This window comes from Temnothorax longispinosus, chromosome 4 (assembly GCF_030848805.1).
Source record: "Temnothorax longispinosus isolate EJ_2023e chromosome 4, Tlon_JGU_v1, whole genome shotgun sequence".
Classification (NCBI taxonomy): Eukaryota; Metazoa; Arthropoda; class Insecta; order Hymenoptera; family Formicidae; genus Temnothorax; species Temnothorax longispinosus.
This window is the reverse complement of record NC_092361.1, coordinates 10483889-10509567: the sequence shown is the minus strand read 5'-3', so window position 1 is coordinate 10509567 and position 25679 is coordinate 10483889. Positions and strand designations below refer to the sequence as shown.

Sequence of the window (25679 nt, the reverse complement as noted above, 5' to 3'; positions counted from 1 at the left end):
GAAGCAATCTATGTCAAGCACTAAGCAAGGCAGGACAGGATCTAAGTACTACTCGGGACAGAAACGGGAACACGTCCGACCACCGTGGCTGCTCGAACCGAACTCCGGAGTAATTATCGTTGTTTAGCTTGGTTATGTTCGCACGGAATATGTCCGTCATCCTTAACCTCTAATTTCCACGTGCACTGAATTTATACTGAACTTTATATTGACTTAATCTGCTTAAACCTCTCCTGGGGCCCATAACCTGTTGGTTATTATGGGATTTAGGAACAACGTATGAGGTTTAAAATAAAAACTGAAGCAGATTTATGCAAAAAGAAAAAGATATATTAGCCAGATATTCGATTGCACAACGTGGCAGGACAGCTGATATGCGAGCGAGTGAGGAAACGAAAAAAGAAAAAAGGTGCTCGCATCGCGTCGGTTCGTCGTCTGCGCGCCGGGATGCGCAGAACGCTGCAGAATCGTTGTATTGGATGTTCCAACAATAACTAAATCAAATTGAATGTTCAGTTTCACATAAGATAATGAGGAATAGCTGCTACTTTCTTATTCGTATTAAACATTTTTAATTTCAGCTAATAAAATTGTATTTTATAGCAAATGTATTTTATTTTTAACAGCTAATTTTTAGCAATAACAGCAAACTTTAAACTAGTTAATGACATTTACTTAATATTATTAAGTTATTTTTTCGCGTGTAAGAAATACGCATAAAATGCAACTAAAGAATTTTATACAAAACATTACTCACAGGTCTGTCATCATCCCCCATTATGCTGGCGTTGTTGAGAACATCCAAATTATATATTATTATATTACTACTGAGTGTGCACAAAACATATATTTCAACCGATTTTAACCGAATTATGGTTACAGTTGTACTTCCTTTGCGGCAACGCTGCAACATGAAAAAGAATTAATATAAAGATGAGTTTTTAATACAATAATTATTAATATTATTATAAAAATAATATAATTAAAAGTAAATATGATCGTACAATACTTACTCTATGCTGTGTCCCACCGGTACGTATATATGTACGTGCGCACAAAGCAAACCGATAATTATTATGGTTGCAGTTGTACTTCCTTTGCGGCAACGCTGCAACATGAAAAAAAATTAACATAAAGATGAGTTTTTAATACAATAACTATTAATATTATGATAAAAATAATAAAATTAAAAGTAAATATTGATCATATAATACTTACTCTATGCTTTGTGCCCCACTGGTACTGCAATGCACTACCACACGCCATTCGAAACTGCCCATGCGATCAATCAAGCAGTTTCCAGGATAGAGCGAATATGTTTTAGCCGACCACTGCTTTGTAGGCCACTTAAGAATGCACTCGATGGAGGTCGATCTTTGTACTAAATTCAAATACAGATAAAAATTTATGATATGTAAAATGATATGTAATATATGAAATATGATATGTAATATTATTACATGTAGATATGTAATACGTAATTTAGATATGTATATTTATTATGTATGTTATTTTTATATGTTTTTTACTAGTATTTTCCAAATATATGCTTCGTAATCATCATAGAACATATCACAAATCTTATTAAATCATGCTTTTAAAAAGTTGCATATATGAAGTAACAAACAAGTATAACATATTTGTACTAATATTCTATATTTATATTACATATGTGCTATACTTTTGTTTATGTTGCATCTATTATATTATATGTAACTTTCTACAAGTATAACCTCAAATGTTTTAACGTGATATAATACTACGCATATTTCAAAAATATTAGTAAAAATATATACATAATAATCTTAAATGTAATTTTATATTGAGTTTAATTAGTATTATAAAAAGGAAAAAAAGGATTACTTTTGGATTAAAATTATATGTACAGAGACGTCGGAGACACGCAGCAAACCACGCAGCCATGAAGTAGAAAAGACTGGTTGCCGGCTGGCAATGTTGAGGTTATGTGTCTAATTTAAGTCGATTTTCCTGATTGAAAAGATGTCAAATCGACATCGATTTGATATCAATTCAATAAGTCATTTCTTGCTGGAAAAGTCGCTTAAACAATTCTTTTACTTGAATGTTTGATCTTTAAACGTAACAATGCTAATTTTTCAAGCATTTGTTATAATAATTTTTAATAAAATTAAATATAATTTGAAATATAAATATTTCTGCGGTATCTCGAAAAGAGATTGAATTTTACAATCCGTCAATATGGATGTCGTGTCGACATATTCTGAAGCATTGATATCAATTCAACATCGAATTGATATTAGCTTTCTCACTGGGGTCGAAATAGTACATGCATGAACAAAGAAAAGTTTTTTAAAGCAGTAAATCGTTGTTTTTAGCTCCACCATCCACGAGTCCACGCGTGATGTTTATAGAAAAACAATTATAGACCTCGTTTCGAGCCGAAAGCAACGATTCGCTGCTTTAATAACTGCTTTAATAACTAATTCGCTGCTAAAATAACTTTTGAATGAACAATTAATTGGCATATATTCATTAATGTCGTTACATGGGTTCGTGGCGTGCTTTACAAGCTCGTTTCTCACATTTTTTTTTTTTTTTTAATAACTTCATGTATATATATTATTACGCTCGTCGCGCGTCCAGATCACTCGCACTCACACTCTCTCACGCGCGACGCGTACTCCGGCACACACTCCGAAGAAATCGTTACAGTTATAGGAAAGAAAGGAACTCGTTTATTAATGAACTCGATACACAGGAGCTCGGGCAAACACGTCCGAGCGTGACGGAATCCCAGAGCGTAATCTTACAGGCAATATTTGTAAACAACCGTCGCTAAGGACGATTCGCGACTTCTCGCTACGGGGCGACTCGTATGAGCGCACGGCACGGTCGTACAGCACGGGCATAACACTACCCCCCCTCTTCCAGGATTGTCGCCCCGACAATCAGGGAGGGTAGTCTCTTGCGGTCCCCAGTCACTGCACCGTAGACTCCAAGGCACCGAACGGTTGACTTGCCCTCCTCGAGCTGCTGCTCCGAGTTACCGGGCCCCGTCCTTTTTGGTCCTCGGTAGCCGTACACAAAGGTCTCCGACCGAACCTCTTCCGGAGAGAGCTGGCCAGGCTCCTCCTTCTGCCGGTTCCAGACGACCTCGCAGGAACTCCGCTTTCCCGTGAACTCTGCCGCTGCCGATCACTCGCGATGACGCTCCTCTAAATCTTCGGACAAGAGGGGGGGAACTTATGTGAACCCAACGTCAAAACAGACTCCCCAAGTCCCTGCCTCAGCATTCGCTCTTCGTCCCACGGAAAAACCACAGTTCCAAAAACCGTGGGCGAGGCAGTCTTCTTTTAAAACAGAATTTTCCTGAGAAGAAGTCTTCGGCCGATGTTCTGCCGCAGTACCTCCTTATTCCCTCACGTACCGCCGATTTCCTCTAGGAAAAACAAACATTACACACAGTAAAAGGGAACAAAATATCAAACAACAAAATCAAACCAAAACTCATTATCTTATTTCTTTATAAAGTATACATTTAAAATTCCAATCATTGTTACATATTCCCTTCCGGGCTCCGACCTACTCTAACTCCTCAACCCAATTTCCTTTTAGAATAACTAGCCAGTCTATCCGAATGTACAACTTTATTCTTATGTTGAGGTGATTTCCGAATACAATATACAACATCACTAAGCTTCTTGATTATGAAGAAGGGCCCTTCCCAATTGCTCTGCAATTTTGGAGCCTTTCCTTTGACTCTTCGGGGATTATATGTATAACCAGACTCTCTGCCCCTCATGAAACAGAACTTGCCTAACTCCACGATCGTATCGAGCCTTCATTCGACAAGATTTCATATCCATCTGCCTCCGTGCGGCGGAATGAATTTCCTCCAATTTTTCCTTCAGATTCTTAACAAAATTCCCAACCAGAGGAGGCTCCTCCCCAAGAAGCTTTGAAGGATTTCCCCGCAAGAGATCTGAAGGTAACCTGAGATCTCGAGCGAAATATAATTCCGCAGGGGTAACTCCAGTCGTCTCATGTTTCGCGGATCTGTATGCCAGGAGAAACATAGGGATCCATCGATCCCAATCTTTTTGATTTTCAGAGACATATTTCGCCAAATAGTTGGTTATAGTTTGATGCTGACGTTCCACTTGCCCGTCTGACTGTGGGTGTAAAGCAGTAGTCCTAGTTTTCCTTATGTCAAGTAGTCTCATCAACTCTGCGAAAAGTTTCGACTCAAAGTTCTTCCCTTGGTCGGTATGAACCTCTAAAGGTACTCCATGTCTGGAAACAAACTGGCTTACAAAAATCTCCGCTACCGTTTTTGCTCTCATATTCTTTAAAGGGAAGGTTTCCACCCATTTCGTGAAGCAATCCACTATAACGAGAAGAAATCTGTTTCCAGATTTTGTTACTGGAAGAGGGCCTAGAATGTCCATCTGAACTCTTTCCAACGGAGTTCCTACGTTATATGCCTGTAGAGGAGATTTTCCCTTCCCCGAGGGACCTTTCCTGGCGACACAGACTTTACAAGTCTTGCACCAATCTTCTACGTCCTGCTTACAGGTGGCCCAAAAATATCGTTTCCGGATCTTCTCCAAAGTTTTATTTACTCCAAAATGTCCTCCTGATGGAGAGTCATGCATTTCCTCTAGAATTTCTCTGACAAGTCTCCGAGGAACAATGAGCTGGAGAAAACTGGACTTAAGATTTGGAGCTTCCCATTTTCTATAAAGTACTCCTTCCTTCAAGACTATAACATCCCAGTATGCCCAATAAACTTGAGCGGAAACGTCTTCCGCAGCAATCTCAGCGCGAGGTGGGCGAACTCCAGCTTCCTTTCCACGTAGTATGATGGAAATGCTCGGATCTGCCCTCTGCTCCTCTCGCCATTCTTCCAAATTTTCCGCCTCTAATACGATGCGAGCGACTCCCTTTTCCGGACTTTCAGAATTCCTCTTTTCCACTTTGGCGCAGTACCCACAGCCAAACGACTCGCATGTCCGTCTCGACAATCCGTCAGCGTTTTTGTGAGAAAGTCCTTTCCTGTAAGTGACAACAAACTGATATTGCTGGAGTCTCTCCAGCCAACAAGCCAACTGCCCATCTAAATCTTTAAAAGACATAAGCCATCGTAGAGAAACGTGATCCGTACGGATAAAAAATTCTCGTCCCAAAAGGTAATGGCGAAAAAATTTAATTGAATCTACAATCGCTAAAAGTTCTCGCCGAGTAACGCAATACTTTCGCTCGGCTTTATTGAGAACGCGACTGAAATATGCAATAACCTTCTCCTCCCCCTCCTGCTTTTGTGATAAAACCGCGCCAATTCCAATATTGGAGGCGTCGGTGTCAAGAATAAACTCGCCCTCTTCCTTCAGAAAAGAAAGCACTGGAGGAGAAGACAATACCCGCTTTAATTCATCAAAAGAGTTCTGATGAACCTCGTTCCAAATGAACTTTACCTGGTTCCCCGTTAATTCGTAAAGAGGTTTAGCAATCGAAGAAAATCCTTTAATGAATTTACGATAGTACGAGCAAAATCCGAGAAAACTTCGTAATAAAGTTCTCGAGTGAGGAACCGGCCATCTCTCTACGGCAGCAACCTTTTCGGGGTCTGTAGAAATACTCTCTGCCGAAATTACATGCCCCAAATACTTTACTTTCTTTTGGAATAAAACACATTTCTTAGGATTTATCTTTAAATTCGCTTCTTGTAACCGCAAAAATACTTTCCCAGATTCTCTAGCATATCCGCAAAACTTTTTCCAAAAATTATTATATCATCTAAATAGACTAAGCAAATTTTAGATAGCAAATCTTGCAAAACTTTTTCCATAAGGCGCTCAAAGGTTGCAGGGGCGTTGCACAAACCGAAAGGCATTACCGTAAACTGCCAGAGCCCTCTACCGAACGAGAAAGCCGTTTTCTCCTTATCCTCGGATCGAATTTTAATCTGCCAATACCCACTTTTTAGATCTAAAGTACAAAACCAAACGTTACCTGATAGTTGATCAAATATGTCGTCAATTCTGGGGAGGGGATGTGAATCTTTTACCGTTATTGCATTCACCATTCGAAAATCCACACAAAATCTAATTGTTCCATCTTTCTTCTTTACTAAAACCACAGAAGAAACCCAAAGGCTTTTCGATTCCTCAATTACTCCACAAGCTTTCATTTCCTTCATTATTTTTTCCACCTCCCCTCTCATTTGAAAAGAAATTCGTCGAGGTACCTGCTTTATGGGGAGAGAGAGTCTTTTACATTTACAACATGTTGAACAACATCACAGTTTCCCGCAACAATGTTTTCGGAAATTTTACAAGAAATTCGGCAAAAAGTTTTTTCTCGATTAAATTAAGATTCTGAGAATTATTCTCGAAGAGTTCTTTCAAGGAAACAGGGACTCTACTAGAAACATCCTCTATTCGAGCTAATTGCGTTTCCGATTTTGAAATTCTGAAAGCGGTATCGAAGATCTCTTCTAAGTTCACAATTTTAAGAAAATCTACTCCTAGGAGACAATCATCATTAATATCGGCTACGAGCAAAGGAATTATCACAGAGTAGTTTCCTATTTCTACCTTAGCTTTCACTTTAAAATCTATAAAAACTTTTTCACCAGTAGGATATCTCAAATTAATTTCTTCTAACGGAAACTTTTCCTTTCCTAGCTCCACAAATTTCTTATTAAGAATGGACACGTCGGAGCCCGTATCAACCTTGAAAGAACACTCTTTTCCGTCAACTTTTCCATCATAACAGAAATAATAACAACTCGGCTTAATTCTATTTCTTTTTAAAACGGTTTTATTATTTTCATTCAACACAACATTTTCATAAATAAAATTCGGGGTATTAATAACGCGAGCCAAACCTCCCCCGCTAAGTTCGACTAAGCCGCGTTTTCCTTTTCATCAGGACATTCGGAACGGAAATGCCCGGTCTTTCCGCATGTCCAACACTCTCCGCGGCTGGCGCTAAATCTGCTGCCAAGCTAATTTCCTCTCTGTTCTTTCTTTCCTTTTTTTTGTACTTTACTCTCTTCAGTCTTCCCCTTTTCGTTATTAAAATTATTGTTCTGTCCTCCCTTCGGGAAATTTTTATTAAATCTTTCTTTTTCGCGAGCATAGTCCTCCCCTTGGATAATTTTTAATGCTTTTGCTCGCTCGACTGCCCGATTCAAAGAGGTAACAGTTAATATCTCGTTTCGCGGAGCAGAGCGGGGCTTTTTTCTGCCAGATTCGTTTGTTTTGTGCAAAAACGCGTCGATTAAGCCTAAATTCAGCGAAATCGGTGAGGAGGGAGCTCTCCTTCAGATTTACCAAATGATCCGATATAGCCGTCACGAATTGTGAGCAAGCAATTTTGTCCCGAATTTCATAGGGGCACTCGGGGTACGCAAGGCGCGACAAACGTTCGATATCTAAGCCAAGAGTGGCTAAATCCTCTACAAATTTTTGCCTGCGATTTGTTAACGCGGAATAATGATTCTGTGTTAAATGTCCCTCCCCAAAACCCCAATTCGAGCTTCGCTTTAAGCTCCGCAAAATTTAATCGATCGACATCTTGTACCGTTTCCAATACCGCACGCGCCTTGCCCCTCAAACTGGAGGCTAACGCGACGGTTTTCGTCGCGTCGTCCCAACAATTTGCTCGCGCAATCAAGTTAAGCTGCGAGAAGTATTCATGAAGTGGGACCGTCCCGTCATATGTATCGGCTTGAGCTTGTAACCAAGCCCGACACTCGCGCTCGCAGTACCGTCTCTCGCGAATGCGACGCTCTCCCCGCGCGTACGGTACGCTCCCCTATGTTATTTATTAACGCGTCACGGCCCCCCGTGTACACGTCGCCCGCGTTCGTGCCCCTCTCGTTTGCGCACACAACGACGGCGTTCACAACCGTGTTCCTCTCACCCGCTTGCGCGACATTTTCCCCCCCGGCACTCACGGTTGTGCTCCTCGCGCTCGTCGCAGATCTCGTGGATCTCGCGAGTGAGTCTCTTCCGGCCGTATGCGCGATTTTGCCCGCACCGCTCACGCCCGCGACTTCCCCGCATGAGACCCGCTCTCTCACGTCACTCGCGGCCCGCGTTTCCGCATCCCCGGACGCTCTAATATTAGGAGGACTTAGCTCTGTTTGTGCGGAGTTTATCCCTCGGAGAAGACGGAGCTCTTCCTCCTGCCGGCGGAACGTCTCGGCGTATTCTCTCTCTCTCTGCGCCTGTTCCTCGCGCATTTCGCGGATCTCGTGAATCACCGCCTGGAGGGTCACCACCTCCGTCGTCATCTCCGCGGCGTCCGACTGTGGAGTCGCTACCCGGAGTCGTTTCCTTGCGGCCATGAGGAAATTTCTGATCGTCTAATCGTAGCTCGTCGCTCGTCTAATCCTCGCTCGTCCGATCCCGGACGAGCCCCCAAAATGTTACGCTCGTCGCGCGTCCAGATCACTCGCGCTCACACTCTCTCACGCGCGACGCGTACTCCGGCACACACTTCGAAGAAATCGTCACAGTTATAGGAAAGAAAGGAATTCGTTTATTAATGAACTCGATACACAGGAGGTCGGGCAAACACGTCCGAGCGTGACGGAATCCCAGAGCGTAATCTGACAGGCGATATTTGTAAACAACCGTCGCTAAGGACGATTCGCGACTTCTCGCTACGGGGCGACTCGTATGAGCGCACGGCACGGTCGTACAGCACGGGCGTAACAATATATAAACGGGCTTGTAAAGCACGCCACGAACCCATGTGGCACCTCGTTTCGCGTAGAAAGTATATGCGTGAACTATTTAGACATATATATTAGTCATTTATGCCTTCCAATACTCAAAATAGCTGCTATATTTTCCAAACTTTTTTTTGTTAATAACTTTTTAACGAATAACGAGCGCGGGCTGAAACCTTCTGAAGAACCAGGAGGGTGACCTTGACAACATACTAAAATATCAAGGTCATCCAAGGTGGTCCCCTCCGGTGACCCCTCATTTTATCTCAGCCCAAAACATCTCAGCAAAAATATCTCGTCTATAATATCTCAGTCCAAAATGTCTTAGTCCAAAAATATCTCAGTCCAAAATGTCTCAATCCAAAAATATCTCAGTCCAAAATGTCTCAGTCCAAAAATATCTCAGGCAATAATGTATCGAACAAAAATATCTCAAGTAAAATAATATTGGTGGGATGAAACGTCTGCTGGATTCATTAACGTTCTAAATCGTCGATTTAAATGATGCGGGTACATGTTTCTAGTGTTGGCTTAATTGTTTGTGATTTATTAATCGCAAACCTACTGTCTCCACGCATACACTTTTCACGCGAAACGAGGTGCCACATGGGTTTACAACATTCCACGCGTGGAAAGTCCATGCATGTACTTTGAAGGCACACTATGTGTTTAGTTTAATAATAGTGGAGCCCCCCGCAGGGGGGCGGAACCTACTGCCTCCACGCATACACTTTCTACGCGAAACGAGGTGCCACATGGGTTTACAACTTTCCACGCGTGGAAAGTCCATGCATGTACTTTGAAGGCACACTATGTGTCTAGTTTAATAATAGTGGAGCCCCCCGCAGGGGAGCGGAACCTACTGCCTCCACGCATATACACTTTCCACGCGAGACGAGTTGTCACATGAGTTTACAACTGTCCTAATACTAATTAAATGTAATATTAATTTTTTATAATGATATTTTGTAATAAAAATTTGTAAGATATAATTGATTATAATGATATTGTGTAATATTAATTGTATGATGTATCTTCGAAGTTAATTATTGTCAGAGATATTTTTGGACTGAGACATTTTGGACTGAGACATTTTTGGACTGAGATATTTTTGGACTGAGACATTTTGGACTGAGATATTTTTGGACTGAGACATTTTGAACTGAGATATTTTTCCCGAGACTTTTTTGTATGAGATCATTTAGGAGAGACATTTTGACTGGGAACCGTCCCCTCCATGCATGTATGTACACAATTGCCAAAATTATATTTAGAGCGATTAAAAAAATAAAAATTGAGCGAGAATTTTTTCGTAAAAACAGCGTTAGATTTTGAGATAAATGTTCGGGCTCTCACTCGCTACTGTAAAAAAGTGACCTACGAGCAACTACTTGATCCTGCGATTCAAGAATCGTCACCAAATTTTTATTTTAAAAATTCACGTCAAGTTAAATATATGACTTTGTCTTAAATTATTGAGTATTTTCTATTTCAAATGCTGCCGAGGATAAAATAAGGGCCCCAAATAAAAAAAAAGATTAAAGAATTGAGGGGACAAAAAAACTCATCACATATTGATTTTGCAACGGACTCAAAATCAGTTTGATGTCACCGTATATAAAGAAAAGTCATCTCTATGCAGGAAACTTGTCAAAAAATCTACACTGTTTGAAAGTCAAAACAAAATATATTCACTATGTATTATTAAACTCTCGATATGCGCAGCCCGGTAACGTTCGTTGTGAGCCGTGATCACGCGCCCCGAAAAGCGTCGCGCGCGATTATTCGTCGAGGCACCGCGCCTAGCGACAGGAACACGTGTTCGACGCGCGAGCATTAGAAATCCTGTAAGGAAAAAACAATGCTGAAAAATAAAGTCACGCTCCCCGCCATTGGCTGAATACCCTCGTTCTCCGGTTTTGCACGGCGCACAGTGGGGCGAATCTATCAAAAACCGGATATTGGACGAAAAAATGAAAAACGTATAATTCAAATTTTGACGAGATTTTATGTTAATATATATCCTAAACTATAAATAAATGGTACTTATAATTGATTTTATCCTTTGTTATTTCCTCAAAATGATCTGATAAAGTATAACATTTTCGTGAATACTGAAATTCTAGTAATTCGATAGGTTACTTTCTAAAGTCTCCGCCGAAAGTATAACTGCGAATATGAGTTAAATGCCTATCAGAACTTATTTATTAGGGTTCAAAAAACATATTTATTTTAGTTTTATGTCATTTGAGTACTATTATATATTAATAAATATTCACGACATATTCGACTATTAAAATTTTCTTACTTCAATATTCAAACAGGAAGAAAGTTTGTGGTTTAGAATGGATTAAGGTTTGCTCTGCGCCATTTGATAGGGCAAAGTGTCTAGTTTTTGGCCATATATGGTCATTCATCCCCTTTCGTCCCTCTTTTTGAGATAATTGACCTCAAAGTTCACTCGACATGGTCGAACGTCGTCCATGAATAGCTCAATGGACGACGTTCAATCATGTCGAGTGAATATGGATGTCTATTTTCTCATAAAAGAAAGACGAAGGGGGATATATAATTTGTTTAATTATTGATATTTTATAACGATTAATTTTATCCATATTTTATAACAATTAATTACATTAATTAATATAATAGCAATATGATAAATATTATTGGATAAATGTATTTGGAGTACTGCGCATTCTGTAAATCCATGGGCCAATAAGATTGCTCTACGTTAAATTATTTGTTCTCCTCGAGGGGGGAGAGGAGGGGGGAGGAAGGGGGAGGGAGGAGGGGAGGGGAGGGGGAGGAAATAAAAACAGCGGAGATAAGAACTTTTCGTCAGTCTTTCTCGATCAGTAGTTGATTAAAGACTTTTTGATTTTGAAAGTTTCGATCGTTTTTGTCGAAGTTTTTGTCGTTGCTTTATACAATTCACTTTGCGTCCTTTTCAGGATACAGTGAAAAATATATAGAATATATAAAATATATAGAAGATTATACTTTAACACGCTCGCAAAATGGAAAATTTCCGAACAAATCGTCAACTTTTTAATTGTATGCGTGCAAATAATCTTGATTTATCAAATTATGAGGTTTTAATAAGCCACATAATATCATGTATTGATACTGAATTACCCAAAATCGCGTTGTAAGCATTGAAACAAAAATTCATAAATTTCACGAAGAATTTAAAGTCAAAATGGATAGCTAGCCATTACGATTACAACAGATTTATTGCAAAGCATGAAAGTTGGTTAAATTGTAAATTTTCTTTTCCGAACGAAGTACTGAATTTAATTTCTACTTCTTCACGTACGCGTATGCCTCTTAATAGATCAAAGAGTTTCGTAGAATGTTCCGAACGACATAAAAGAAAGAGAACTGAGGAAGTACGGAATAATCCGGAAATGACTGATTTTATTGTTCGGAAAAAGTTAAAATCCGATGACGCGCTATTTATATATAATTTTATCCAGAAACATCCCGAACATGTCAAAAAGATTAGACAATTCTGTGAAGAAATTGAAAATGGAACAGATTTGATTGATAGAGATACTGCATTAAGTACTTATATTTCTGCTAGATTAACACGCTATCAATATAATATTATTCGTGACGTCACCAAATTTAGATTTAGAGCACTACCTAGTTATTATCAAATTCAATTATCGAAAAAAGATTGTTTTCCACAGCGAGAAACGATAGAAATTTCTGAAATAGGTGTTAAAATCGACAATAAAATCTGTAACATAATGACAAATACTAAATCATCAATGAAATGTTATATTTGTGGCGCTTCTCCAAGAGAAATGAACAATTTGAATTTAATGAAACAAAAAATTGTGAAAGATGAATACTTTTCGTTCGGACTTTCTTCATTACATTGCTGGATTCGCTGTTTCGAATGCTTATTACATATTTCGTATAAAATTAATATCAAATGTTGGTCAGCGAAGAATGAGAGTCATAAACGAGAAGTCGAGCAAAGAAAAAGAGAGATACAGACTGCCTTCAGAACAAAAGCAGGTCTCTTGATAGACTTCGTGAAACAAGGAAAAGGTACATCCAATGATGGCAACACGGCCAGAAAATTTTTTGCTAATCCAGAATTATCAGCTGCCATTACAGGTTTAGATAAGAATTTAATAACTAGATTTGGAGTTTTGTTGCAAGTAATCGCTAGCGGTAATAGGATTAACGTGTTGGAATTCGAATCCTATGCTTTTAGAACTGCCGAATTATTTGTATCATTATACCCATGGTACTACATGCCAGTCTCAGTTCACAAATTATTGATTCATGGCAGTGATATTATAAAAAATGCTATCGTACCAATAGGACAATTATCTGAAGATGCTCTGGAAGCAAACCATAAATATTTTAGAAAATATAGAGAAAATCATTCGCGAAAAATGTCGCGAATACAAAATAATGAAGATATTTTTAATAATTTGATAATTGCTTCAGATCCAATAATATCTAATTTGCGAAAAATTATGGGACATAAAAAAAAAGAATTAACTGAAGATGCAAAATGTTTATTATATTTCAGCGATAATGATGTAGATGATGATTAAGTTCAAGAAATAGATGTGAGAAGCAAGAAAAACAGTTCCTTTTCTATTATAAAACTCACAACTAAAACATCAGGGTACGGAGCAGTAAAGAAATATGCGATAATAATTATTTATATTAATTTAATAAAAGCACTAAAAAAGTATAAAATAAAAAAAAATTTTTTAAATAGAACCGACTTCAAAAAAAAAAACTAAAAAGTATTTAAAAAATAAAAAAAATTATTTATGCACTTTATGAAAAATTGTTAATTAAATAATTTTGATTTTATACACTAAATGTATAATAATCGTACATTATTTATGTCAAGTTTCAAGTCATTTCATTGAAAAATGTAGAAGTTATAAGCAAATGACCGAAAAATGAGGCGTTCGCCCCACTGTGCGGCGTGACGGCCGAATAGAGTTTCGGAACAGGCAGAAGACGTTGAATCGTCGGCTTGTTCGTACGGGAGCTGGCGATCTTTTATAAAAGCTCGTATCGTTCGTTGTTCTGTGATACTGAAATTGCCTACTGTCTGCGTGCGGTAAGAGTTGTATTATGATTCCGAATATTGTTGCGTGTGGTAAAACCTGTGTGAGCTGACGCCCATATCATTTACGCGCTCGTCCTCGCGAGCAAGATCTCCGATTGTAAGATTTCCGACTGCAAGATTTCCGACTGCAAGATCTCCGACTTCAAGATCTCCGACTTTACAATCCGATTCGCGGAACGGCCGCATCTTAAGGACGGATCCGCAGGTAGCAAACACAAGTCATTTTGACGTCATGGTCCCTTACTGACCATTCCTGACGTCACTAACTGGCGGCATAATGACGTTAAAATGACGGTCTAATGTCACAGACAATTGACGTCATCGCGGATACGTTATTTTGACGTCATTTTCTGACGTTTTATTGACGGCAAAAATAGGTCCATTGTACAACATACCGGTTTCTAGAAATGTTTTTTATGAAATTAAAATTTTAAAATGTTTACTTGATAAACGTTTATAAAAAAAATGTTCTTTTTCTTTATCTAAGAAAAAAAGCTTTTTTAACTGTTTCGTTACATGCCATGTGCGTATAGCCGCTCTCAAGGCGGTCACCCATCCTAGTATAGTACCGCGCCTGAGTCGCTTGACTTCGATGATCCAGTGGACAGTGACGATCTTCTCACCCTGATGCTTCCTTATTAACTGTACTTGTCTATAACAGGTACATCTTTAAAGTGTTCAAAAATCTTGTAATGATAATCTTCTTGATAACTATAACACTGCATGAAATAGTTATCATAAAACCATAATCACACGCAACTACATCCACTTATACCATAAATTCGCCACTTCAATCATAAAGTTGCGAAACAAACATATTGTAGTTAATTTTGAGGTTTTTATTTTATTATTACTTTATTATACAATATTAAGAAGTAAAAATAGTTATATTACAAAAAGACTTTATTTGGACGACTTTAAGACGTCTTTAGATGGTCTAAAAAATGACATCTTATAAACGTCCATTATTAGTCGCCGATGTCGTAGACCAAAAATGACTAAAAATAGACGTTATAATGACGTTATGGAATAACGTCAGTATAATGTCATTTTTAAAGACATATTCGCTTTTTGGTCATTTGACGTCATTTGTACAAACATGACTATATAGTATTTGACGTCAAAATGACATGTGTTTGCTACCTGGGAAGATCTCCGTGTATATGCGAATTGCTCCGGGCGTCGCCTTGCTCCACATTGTGCGCGAAAATAAACGTTTTTGTTAACAACGACACGAACTCTCAAGTTTCTTTTCCGCTCACAATCCTTCAGCGAACCTGAGGATTCGCGCAACCGACTTTCTTTGCGCTCATCTCTGAGCGTATCCCGACACTTTCAAGCGGGACGATGTCGTCGAGATCGGCTCCCGAACATACACAAAGTGCCTACTACTTCTCTGACTCCAACGACTAGGCAGTTTTTTCATATATATTAATAATAAATAATATTATAAATAAGTATAAAAAAAATTAATATAAATAATGTGTTTTTTATTATGTGGACAGATAGCCCCAAATGCGGGGCTATCTGTCTACGCTTGACTTGTCCACTGAAAAAATTCGCCTCTTTAAAATGTTAAAAGATCAACGATTCTAATTATGTTTTTTAATAGCAAGGTTGAAAGGTTATACCACTAAAATTTTAGCCAAATATCTTTATTAGTTTTTAGTAAACTCAAAAAAAGCGTAAAGTGTGGACACATATAGGTCCGGTTTCTCCTATAGCGTCTGCGAGTGGCATCGCAAGAAAACAAACAACATTTAAATATCTTATGTAGGGTATTTTTTAACTACTTGCTACAATGGTAGAGACATCTGTCTCTTAAAACTTGAGATAGCAGTACTGTTGCGGTCGTGCACGACTACGCGAATATACGAATATGCGAACATGCGATTTGTAATATTACACTTATGTGCACACATGCACAATATTAATATAATTATAAGGCGGCATAACATCAGACGTTTTCGGCGCTTGTGATCTCGGTCCGTGGCTTCCGCTATCTCCGTCTCTTTTACATCAAAACAAGTCATAGCGGTTGACGAATATCTTGATTGGTCGGGACGAGCGAATCAGTGGGCGGATCTAGGATCCACCAATCGAGAAAATCTAATATTTCAACAACGCAGGAGCGGAGAGTGCGGATACCGCGGCAAACGAGTCAGTCAATCTGAGACGGTCGAAGGACATAGTCCACAATCGAACACGATTTCGTAAATTCATTCGAAGAGCAGTCGTGATCCGAGTCGTTTCTGAGGCGTTATCGCGATTCGAGCATAACCTCGAGTCGTTATCGCGATCCCGAAACGACGTCGAGACGTTGTCACGAGTGCGTGCATTAGACGCGGTGTCGCGAGACCACAAGCGCATTACAGTGCATCTAAACGTGTACGGACATGTAAACTTGTATTTGAGTAGTGAAATAAATAACATATAAAACCACGACGTAAATTGTAGAAAATTTACGACGATACAGAACAAGTACTGTGGACACATAGCCCTCGTAGATAGATAGTCCCGGTCTCCCTTATACTACTGATATATACTGATACTGATATATGCTCATATATACTAACAAACTCCATTTTAATAAACATTTTAAAAAACATGGATTTTCAACTTTCCACACAAAGCGATGTTTGTCTCATACCGCCCGGTGTTTACTGTGAGATCTATTATTGTACGGTAATGTCTAATCGGGATTGTGCCTGATCGGCAATATGTTTGATCGGGACTGTGTCCAATCGAGAATGTGTCCGATCAGAAAATATCGTCGTGTCCGATTGGTAATATGCGCAATTGAGACTTACTCAAAATTTTTAACGTGTAATTTAAATAAGTACCCGGGTACCTATGTCGACAGAAGAATTAAGAATAGTTTCTTACTTTGGAAGTAATAAAAAGTAGAAAAATTCCAATTATATTGTTTATATCTGATTGTGAGTCAAAATATATCACATAATATTGTAAATAATTGTTAAATTTAGTCCATTAAATTAAAAAGTTAGTGTGATATTAAATACTAATAAAAAAAATATATTTTTTGAATAGGAGCAACCAATAATAATCAAAGTCCAATATTCCATCGTAGTATTCAGTGCCAGTGTGGAGCTTTTTATGTGCGCTTTGTCAGCTGATAATTTAATGCATACGGTAACATATTCTTCGTCAATTATAATTTTAGATACGAGCTACAAAATAACATGTTATTTCTTTTTATAGAGCAATAAAATTTGTCTAGGAGCGTATGAGTCGCAATGGTTTCAAGGAAGCGTGAACATGCAGAAAAAAATCATTCAAATTATATTCAGATCGCAGAAGCCCGAAGTTATTCGTATCAATGGTATTCTTCCAACTTTGTCGTTACGTTACTACGCAGGGGTAAGGATGATGCTTTTTATATTTTTATGGATATATAATAAATAATAGGTAGATTCAATTACAATCAGCGGGAGGACACATTTCCTTGGATCATACTATTGCTACTGGTTGACCACTACTGACCGACCCGACATTAACTTTTGACCCAAGTGTTGACGCCTATTATTTCTTTTTTTGCCGCTTGCATTTTGTCAACAAGCCGTCAAACGCTGTTACATACCGCAATTGCCTAGAATTAAAAGTTTCTAACAAACTTTTTTGAGACGATTTTCTAACAAATGATGCCTAGTATTATAACCTTAGCATAATGTTAGATCTATTATTGCGCTTGTTGTGCTATACCACAGAGTAGTTGCTCAGGGTCGATAAAGTTCTAGATAACAGAGAAGCGACATTGAAATCGATAGTTGCAATTATTGTGCATGTTTGGGAACATAAACCGGGTTTTTGAGTAAACTTATGCACGAGTCTTGTTGCGAACGTTTATTCTCTTTCGCCATATTGCTTACACACATACTATAGATAGAGAGCGCTATAATCGGGAACATCCCGCCCCTCTTGAAAGACTTTCTTTCAATAAATTTAATGTTAGCAAACTTACTCCTTTGGTAATTAAATGACACATGACATTAAATAATAATACTTATATAACTAGTTTTTCCTATAAAGCATAAATGAAAACTAAGTAATTTAATGACTAGCCTTTTATACAAAGAACAGAAATACTATAACGTTAAGAAATTCAATAAGTTTTTAGTAAGTTTGATCAAGACTAAATTAACTCGTTAAATTTGAATTTAGAGAAATGCGCAAATATTGTCTATTTATTCTAATCTGCATCTTCTTTGGGCAGCGGACAGAGCTTCGTTACAGCTCTCTTAAACAGTCCACCTGCAGTGCGGACGATAGCCACTCTCACAATGTTGTCAGTTCCTGGAATAACTTCTACCACGCGTCCAAGAACCCACTGAAGTGGCGGCACGTTGTCTTCTTTGAGCAGCACCAATGTACCAACCTCCAAATTGTCGCTTTTGGTGTACCATTTTTGACGTTTTTGCAACTCCTGTAAATATTCGTTATACCAGCGTTTTCAGAAATGCTGTCGTACCTTCTAGAGGTGTTGCCATCGCGAAAGTCTGGAATCTGGAATCTCAAAATAATCATGTTCGGCTGGCAATAACAATGATTCCCCTATTAGGAAATGAGCGGGGGTTAAAGCTGTTGTATCGTTAGGATCGTTTGATAACGGAGTTAAAGAACGGGAGTTAAGAATTGATTCTATTTCGGTTAGGAGTGTATAATACTCTTCAAAGGTTGATACGAGGCCTTTGGTAACTGTATTAAGATGACGTTTAGCAGCCTTCACTGGCGCCTCCCAAAGTCCGCCCATATGTGGTGCTCTGGGTAGAATAAATTTCTACTGAATTCTTTGTTGAGTCAAGTGATCGGATATCGTTCGTTATTCTCGTTCCAGGAACTCGTAGACCTCCCTCAATTCCCGTGCTGCACCAATGAAATTGGTCCCATTGTCGGACACAATTTGTGAGCAGATGCCTCTTCTTGCCACAAATCGCCGCAGCGCTGCTAAAAATGCTTGAGTTGAAAGCTCCGTGACGAGCTCTAAATGCGTGGCCTTGGTAGCAAAGCAGGTGAAGACTGCGATCCACGCCTTCGAAGTATGTACTCTTCCACGCCTGCGGCTCTCTCGCACCTGGAGCGGTCCAGCGTAGTCGACTCCAACATTTGTAAAAAGCTTTACGGATCCGCGTACTCGTTCCTTTGATAGATCACCCATCACCCTCAGGTGATTTTGGATGACGCCGATAACACTTCAAACAACCTCTTGTTACCTTTCGTGCCTCTCGACGTCCACTGAGGATCCAATATCGCTGTCTAATTGAATGTAGTAATTGCTCTGGTCCACAATGAAGCAAACGTTGATGTTCGTCTTTTAACAGAAGTGTCGTCACGTGGTGTTTGTTAGGCAGAACAACCGGATGCTTTTGTGTTTCCGAAATGTCTGCATGTGACAATCTACCACCCACCTTTATGAGTCCATTTTTATCCAGGAACGGATAAAGTGATGCGAGTTTGCTTCCTTTAGTTACTTGTTGCCCTTGCTCCAATGCGCAAAGTTCTTGGGGAAACGATTCTCTTTGAATCATTTTCGTGATTGCTGTCTCCGCTTGTTTGATCTCTTGCACTGATAATGCATCATTTCGTTTCATTCCTGAGGCATTTGCTTTGAACCTCAGGCAATAAGCAATTACCCGCAGCATTTTATTGAAAGAAGAGAAATCCTTTGTGGCATCGCATGTTGTTCGCATCAATGCAGAAACAGTTGACACTTTCATTTCTGACGTGTCCAAGTCCACCGTCTTGCGTTCAGGCTATTCTCCTGTAATAAGCCATATAGGTCCGTGCCACCACAGTTTGCTATGCATCCATTCCTCAACTGACATGCCTCTTGATATCAAATCTGCAGGATTATCTCTTGATGGTACATGCAGCTAGACTGCGTTTTGAGTTAATTCTTGTATCTTCGTTATCCTATTTGCAACGTACGTCTTGTGGATATTTTGCGGCGATGCTATCCAACTCAGTACAATCTGTGAGTCACTTAAGAGGAATATGCTCCGGATTTTATCGCCGAATGCTTCTCCAGCTGTATCGCACAACTTAGAGAGTAAAAGTGCTGCGTTGAGTTCGAGCCTCGATAGCGAAATGGTTTTGAGCGGAGCTACCCTACTCTTGGCACTTATTAAATGCGAGTTAGTCTCTCCCTTAGAATTCTTGGATACTGCGTAAAGGCATGCTCCGCTTTTTCTGAAGCATCACCAAATCCGACGAGATCGAATTTCTTCTCAGCGTTTTCTGGATTGATGTTCCTTGGTATGCGCATGTCGTTGATTTTTGCCAAGGATCTGTATTGGCAATAGTATTGGCAATAGTATTGGTCCCAAAGAGTTTGCAGCTCTGAGGGTAGATTTTCGTCCCATCCTGTCTGCAACTGCCACATTTGCTGCATAAGGCACTTTGCGTTGATGAGTACTGATACCAAGAGACCTAAAGGGTCAAAAATCTGAGCTATGGTTGATAGCACGATTCTTTTCGTCCTTTTGGGCGATTCTTCGATGGTTACGCTGTATTGTACAGTGTCTGCTCCAGCATCCCACTGAAGGCCTAATGTTTTTAGCGCTCCTTCTTTATCGATAATCAAAAGATTGTCCACTTTGCTGCTTTGTGACACGCTTTCCAAGATTCTTTTGTCGTTCGAGCGCCATTTTCTTAACTGAAACTGACCTCGCTGGAGAATTTGCGTCAGTTGCTGTTGTAATGCGATCGCTTCCTCGATGGTATCCTTACCCGTTATCACGTCATCCACATAAGAGTCTTCCTTGAGCACCTTTGCTGCCCGGGGAAATTGCTTCTCCTCTGCGGATAGTTGCTGCACACTCCTAACAGCCGAGTGCGGGGCTGATGCCGCCCCGTACGTCACCGTGTTGAGTCGGTATAATTGAATCGGCTGCGTCATATCGTATCTTCAGAATATTCTTTGAAAATCACTGTCTTCCTTTTGTACTGGTGATACATGGCTGCTATATCAGCAGTCATGGCAAACTCATGTGTCCTGAATCGCATGAGGATACTAAAAAGGTCCTGCTGTAGATTAGGGCCAACCATTAGTCGATCGTTTAGCGATGTGCCGAGTGACGTCTCCGCTGATGCGTCGAACACAAAACGTAACTTTGTTGTGATGCTTTCAGGACGAATCACCGGATGATGCGGCAACACGTATGTTTCTTCCGGTTTTGATTGAGCGTCACTTGGTACAAGTGACATGTGTCCTTGCTGCTCGTAATCCTTCATGAATTCGACATATTGTGATTTGATCTCCGGATTGACTTTGAGACGTCTTTCAAGTGCAAAAAATCTTCTCTTCGCTTGAGTCTCCGATTCTCCCAGTATCACTTCCTGCTTATGTGGTAATGCTACGATGAATCTTCCGTCGGTGTCTCGTTTGAATGTCTCGCAGAAATGCCGCTCACACTCTGCTTCTTCCTTCGTCCAATGACGCGTCTCACGAATCTCCTCCTGAGTCCAGAAACATTCTAGCTGCATCTGCAATGTTTTGTTCGTTACTAGTCCGCAGAATCGCGGAGAGCTTCTCTCAGCCGTATCAATCAACTCTCCTCCGACAATCCAACCCAGAAGAGTGCTTTGCAATTTTGGCAGTCCTTTCGCCTGCTTCATAGAATCCGCGCACAAAAGTTCCCAGAACACTCCGGCTCCGATAAGAAAATCTATCGTCCCTGGTTCATGGAAGCTGGGATCCGCGAGTTTCACTTCTTCCGGCAGGACTATGAATTTCGTATTTATTCTTACTTGCGGTAACTTCTCCGTTATATGTGGCAATACTAGGCATTCGATCATCCTTCCGTAATCTGTATGCATAGATTTGATTTTGACCGTAACTGTTCGTCCGACCGTTGTTTGAATTTGATTCACGCCGCTGATAAGCTCATTTCGTTTTCTGCACTTCAGCTTGAGCTTACTCACGAGTTCCTCTGTGATAAGATTTGACTGAGATCCGGGATCCAAGAGAACATGACAACTGTGTTGTTTTCCATTTGCGTCTTCAATGTTTACTCGAACTGTTGACAACACGATTTGCGTATTTTGCTTTCGCATGAAGTTGACCACTGATGATGCCTCCGTCATTTCGTTGGGGCGTTCTTCTGACTTTACGCAGTGTGCAACGACCGCTTTCTTAGATGACTCCTCGCTGGACTTCTGTTCCGCCGGTTTGTCTTCCTGCTCAAGATGCAAAAGCGTGTTGTGCTTTTTTCCACATTTTTTGCAAGTGGATGCCTTGCAATTGCCTTGCAATTTACAGCAAAGTGACCCTTTTCTAAACAATTTAGGCAGGCCTTCTTCGATCTTGATTCTTCTATTCGGCTGGAGACTGACATCTGTAGAAACTGTGGACATTTGTAAACCGCATGATTTCCGCTGCAACTCAGACAGCTCTGCTGAGAAACAGATGCCGAGAAGGATACCGAATTTCCTTGTTTCTTTAATGCCAAAGGCTTAACCGCTTCGCTCTTAGCCTTTCCTTTGTTGATCATTTCCAAGGTGCAACAATGTTCGTTTAAAAACGTTAAATATTCTTCCAACGTTTTTCGTCTCTGCCTGTCACGATTGCATTCTTCTTCCCAATCCTTTTGAGTTGCGTAGTTTAATTTGCCTTTCGTCATGTGTATTAAAAGCTCATCCCAATGCTCCACGGAAAGCTTCAACGTTTTCAATGCTTTGAGATGCGTACGTATGTGTACGATGAGCTGTCTAATTGTCGCAAGCTTATCCTTCGCCACAGCTGGAAATTCAAGCAAACTGTTGAGATGAGTATTTATGAGCAACTTGGTGTTTTCGTAATTCCTTTCTAATAGCTCCCAAGCGCTCTCGTAATTTTCTGCTGAAGTTTTCAATCCACTGATTACCTGCAAAGCTTCTCCTTTAAGCGAATTTCGCAGATATTGAAACTTCTGTATTGCCGTTATATTAGCATTTGCGTGAATCATTGATACATACGCGTCCTTGAAAAGAAGCCACTCGTTGTAGTCTCCTTTAAATTCCGGCAAATTTAAAGTCGGAAGTTTTACATCGAATCGTCTTCTATCTCTGGGCTGCTCACCACCCTGCGCCGCTGCTATCTGCACTTGTGCCACAGCCTGTTTTTGTGCCTTCTCCATATCGATGATTGTCTGCGATTTCGTCGCTGCTTCGAAATACACGTTTTCGAAGACTTCTCGTTCCCTTTCTGATTCTTGTTGAAGCTCAACAACGTTGACTTCTTCCTCTCCATCGGCCTGCGCTTCATCTAATTTTAGTGCGTCTTATATTTGTTTGCACCTCTTCAAACATCTTCCATAGCTCCTCGATCCTTTTTGCTTTGATCTTGGCTTCCGACGCTGAGGTTACTTCGCTTATCGTGTTATTTATTCTGGTCATTTGACCCTTAATTGTCGTTCGCTTCTGACACAATTTTTTTAGCTCCGCCATTGTATCTAAAATGTTAATCAGGTGTAGGCAATAATTGCAGGGAACTTACTAATCTGTTCTTAATTGCTGTGACCGCTGTTTGTGCGCAGCTGTAATCTGTAGCCCCACGTTGAGGCAATTTACTTAAATTGTCAATTTGCAGGTTATACGTAACTTTGTGTCGATTTTGATCGACGTGACTGTTGTTTGATGACTCGTAATTCTGCGATGAGAGTGCTTGCCGTTACTCGTTGCATTTACAGATGTGTGACTTGATGCGTGCTCTTCGTGTGTTGCGAATGCTCTTTGTGTGTTGCGAATGAACTGTGACGTTCTGTCTCGTGCACTGACGTGCTTCACGATTTACTGTCTCGATCGCTGTATCGATGTATCGATGTCTCTACGAGATGTGCTGGCGTGCCCTCTCGCGTTTCGAGCGGCTACTTCCCGCGACCGTCGCGAACTCTTGTCTATGGTTGTGAGAGAGCGTCGCGTCGCCGCGATCGCTCCTCTCTCTTCATGCACATTCACCGTCTCTCACAGGCGTGAGTGAGCGTGACTCGCGAATGACGCGTTTCACCGTCCTTTGATTGTATCTAATGCATTATTAAATACGCGAAATGATCCATTGACCGTTCACCGTTTGATATATTCTTGATGCCGGCACTACTTGCGATTCGATGTGGCCGTTGCCACGCTGTCCCCGCGCCTCGCCCCGCCGTTGCGTTGCGGACACTTTTGCTGATTGTCGCGATACTTTCGCGATTTTCGTTACGCTTATATGTATATTTTACTTGCCATGGGCTCACTTATCGCGGTTGAGCGCCAAACTTACCCAGATAGCCAAGTCTGTCGAAAACAGATTTTGTAAAATCTTGCTACAAATGTTGTTGACAAGAAGGATACAAATTTAATACAGAATTTGATTTAACAAATAATGTCGACAAAATGCTAGCAAATATGTAACAAAATCTGCTGACATAATTAGATAGCAAATTGCCAACAAAATACGGGCAAATGTGGCCATGTAACCAGACAGCAAATTGGCAGCAAAAACCGAGCAAAATTTGCGTCGAGCATTCTGACGATAAATTGGCGACAAAAACCGAGCAAGATCTGTGCAGCGCTATCTGATGACACATTAGCGACAAAATACGCGCAAGGTCTGCGCAGCGCTGTCTAATGATAAATTGGTGCAAAAATCGAGCAAGGTCTGCACAGTGCTGCCTAACGACAAATTGGTGGCAAAAATCGAGCAAGACCTATCACAATTTAACGATATATTGATATTAATTATATATTTTTTTATTCTTATATATATATATATATATATATATATATATATATATATATATATATATATATATATATATATATATATTGTGACGTTGCGGCCCGCCGCTTCGTGGCAGCGCCCCGCTACCGTCACAAGGCGCGTAAATTCGCGCCCAGGAACGAGCCAGAGAGGCGACGACAAGATCTCCAGAGGCCAAAAATTTATATCATTTCCGCGTTTTGATTATTTGTTTTATTTTTATGCAATTGTAATACGCGCGGCGCCTCACCTCACCACGACAAATCTTCAAGAGACGACACGTAGCGGAAGGGTCCGGGAGGACCAAGGACCGAGGAGGGGTGGCGTGGGCGAAAGCGGAAACCATTGGGATCCCGGGCGGCAAGAGCAACGCGGCAGGCGTGCGGCGCGTGAGGCAGCGATGGACGAAGGCCACCGATCTCGGGGCCCCAGGTACCGGGGAAAACCCGGTCTCAGCAATTTACCTCCACGAAATATCGGCCCGCGGGGTGGCTGGCCACCGCCCCGAGGTCAAACCGGAGGCACACCGGCCAGAACGAAGTCCAGTCCGTTGCCCAGGGACAAATTGAAAGAGTCGCTACGCCGCCGAAGGACCGTTGCGCGCCCCCAAAGGATCCCCTTGCGACGATCCTGCGTTGAAATATCGCGCGAGCTTGCAAGCTCGCTCCCTGGCTGGCGCGCCCCTACGGAAGGGGGTGCCACATCGATTCCGCAATCGAGCGGATTAAGCGAGACACTCTTTGGTCGTCCGTCGGCGAGTCCGAACGTTTTACGTGAGCTTCGCTATAGCCATCCCGAATCGGGAGTAGTTTTCCGAATACGACGACTTGGTACGAGGTGACGGCGAGAAGCCCTACGAGGAGGCATCGCATCGGTGAGGTTGCCCGCAAGTACTTGATACCGAAATGTAAAGCCACGACGCCGCCCTCCGGTGCACGCTCTCGTCCGGGATTACGTTTGTAATATCGCGACACGTACGGTTTCTTGAGACCGAATATCGAATGGCGATCGACAGCAAGAGCGAAGAGCCTCGGGATGGTATCGTGGCCGCGGAATCGCGATAACGATGTGATAACAAGCCTCTGGAGATCGCGATAGATTTG

The 25679-nt window shown here is 40.7% G+C and overlaps 2 protein-coding genes and 1 long non-coding RNA gene across 3 annotated transcripts in view; 1 reads left to right on the top strand and 2 right to left on the bottom strand.

Moving 5' to 3' along the window:
- LOC139811405 (odorant receptor 4) overlaps positions 1–17663 on the top strand; it is a 129140-nt gene extending 111477 nt beyond the window's left edge. The window contains exons 3-4 of the mRNA XM_071775700.1: positions 16890–16991; positions 17061–17663. Coding sequence (XP_071631801.1) covers positions 16890–16991; positions 17061–17264 — 306 coding nt within the window. The 3' untranslated portion in view covers positions 17265–17663. The remainder of the gene's footprint in view (positions 1–16889; positions 16992–17060) is intronic.
- LOC139811407 (uncharacterized) lies at positions 342–1376 on the bottom strand. Its single transcript, XR_011731628.1, has 3 exons — positions 1219–1376; positions 1014–1108; positions 342–904 (listed from the first exon to the last, which is right to left on the bottom strand). It is a non-coding gene; the product is annotated as an uncharacterized lncRNA (long non-coding RNA).
- Positions 17664–20750: 3087 nt separating the features above from the next.
- Positions 20751–23282, bottom strand: LOC139812083 (uncharacterized). The gene is made up of 3 exons (XM_071776710.1): positions 23133–23282; positions 22115–23089; positions 20751–22034 (listed from the first exon to the last, which is right to left on the bottom strand). The coding sequence occupies exons 1-3, from the start codon at positions 23280–23282 to the stop codon at positions 20751–20753; spliced, it is 2409 nt and encodes an 802-aa protein (XP_071632811.1).
- Positions 23283–25679: the final 2397 nt, after the last annotated feature.

Coding starts and splice junctions, on each gene's coding strand:
- LOC139812083 (XM_071776710.1), bottom strand. CDS start 23,282: ATGGCGGAGCTAAAAAAATTGTGTCAGAAGCGAACGACAATTAAGGGT. Junction 23,090..23,132: donor TATGGAAGATGTTTGAAGAG/GTGCAAACAAAT, acceptor GATGAAGCGCAG/GCCGATGGAGAGGAAGAAGT. Junction 22,035..22,114: donor TAGAAAAGGGTCACTTTGCT/GTAAATTGCAAG, acceptor CATCTTGAGCAG/GAAGACAAACCGGCGGAACA.